The sequence below is a fragment of the Myotis brandtii genome, unplaced genomic scaffold (assembly GCF_000412655.1).
Source record: "Myotis brandtii unplaced genomic scaffold, ASM41265v1 scaffold833, whole genome shotgun sequence".
Lineage (NCBI taxonomy): Eukaryota > Metazoa > Chordata > Mammalia > Chiroptera > Vespertilionidae > Myotis > Myotis brandtii.
In genome coordinates this window covers 427,732-428,783 of record NW_005371384.1, presented here as the reverse complement: position 1 = coordinate 428,783, position 1,052 = coordinate 427,732, and the positions used below count along the sequence as shown (strand labels likewise).

The following is a 1,052-nucleotide window of genomic DNA, read 5'->3' as shown; positions in this document are numbered from 1 at the left end:
CCCGGCTCCCCTTCCCAGCCCACCCCAGAGACACCCCAAGTGCGCTGGTGGACTTAGGAGGCTCTGTTGGCACCGGGGCGCACCCTTCCCCCACCCTGCACCTAGACCCAGAAAAAAGGGAAGCAGTGGAGGAGGCCGCGCGGACAGAGAGGCGGCGGCTGGGGTCTCGGTCCAGGCCCAGCGCAGGAAGGGGCAGCGCCGGAGGGGCCGGCAGACCACCCCCTACAGTGAACGCTGTGCTTTCTGGGGCGGGAAGAAAGGGAAGCAGGGAGCAACCAACTTCGGACTCCTTGTTCTCTGTGACCCTGGGCTGGCAGCGTGGAGGGTAGAGTTGTGAGGGTCCGGCCTCCCATCCTAACCCTCTTTGCCCCCGGATCCCTAAAGCTGCGCGGCCAGGGCAGTATCCGGGCCCCTGCGCCCGAGTGACTCTCCGTATTGACTAAAGGAGCAGAGACTTCCCAGCCTTTACAGCTCGCTTCTCCTAGCCTTCCTTGGCGGGCTTGGACCAAATCCAACTCGGCCACACACCTCAACGCCTTTCCGGGTGCGGGGGAGGCGTGACCCCTACTTCTCTCTGCACCCCTTGGCTGATCCGGAAGTGAGGACGCCTAATTTCTAACCGCCTGTCTGCAGAGTGTGCACGAGCCGCGCCACAGCCGCCACCGGGACAGCATAGGAGAAGCATCTGTAAGGGAACCCCCGGGAACGCCCTCCAGTTTCCCTGTCCCTTCTTCACTCGTCCCCAAGTCTCCCACCAGGAAGGGCTGAACACTCCCCTCCGGAGCGGTGGCTCCCCACACACACAGCCCACGGGGGCTTTTCCTCCATCACTGCAGCGCCGGGGGTAGGGGGTGGGCGCCGAACAACTTCTCACCTAGTTCGCAGAGTCGACTAAGGTGATGGGGGTTGCAGCACACCAGCTCCGGGTTGATCTTCCCGTAAGATTCACAGCAACACAGCCTCTTGACTTCCGAGGAATGCCTGAGATCCGGCCACCTGAACACTTTGCACAGCAGGAGGGGGAGCGAATAGGACGAGGGCGACTGGGCGGG

General features: G+C 63.4%; 1 protein-coding gene across 3 annotated transcripts in view; it reads right to left on the bottom strand.

Annotated features, from left to right (window-relative positions):
• SMAD7 (SMAD family member 7) overlaps nt 1-840 on the bottom strand; it is a 28,166-nt gene extending 27,326 nt beyond the window's left edge. The window contains exon 1 of one of the 3 annotated variants that reach the window (XM_014531967.1): nt 529-840. Coding sequence is in view for 2 of the 3 variants with exons in the window: in XM_005884492.2 (XP_005884554.1) it covers nt 281-353 (73 nt within the window). In the remaining variant the exon portion in view is untranslated. Of the gene's footprint in view, nt 1-280; nt 505-528 lie in introns of those variants that run through there. The other 2 variants (XM_005884492.2, XM_005884491.2) reach the window with 2 other exon arrangements.
• Between the last annotated feature and the right edge of the window lie 212 nt (nt 841-1,052).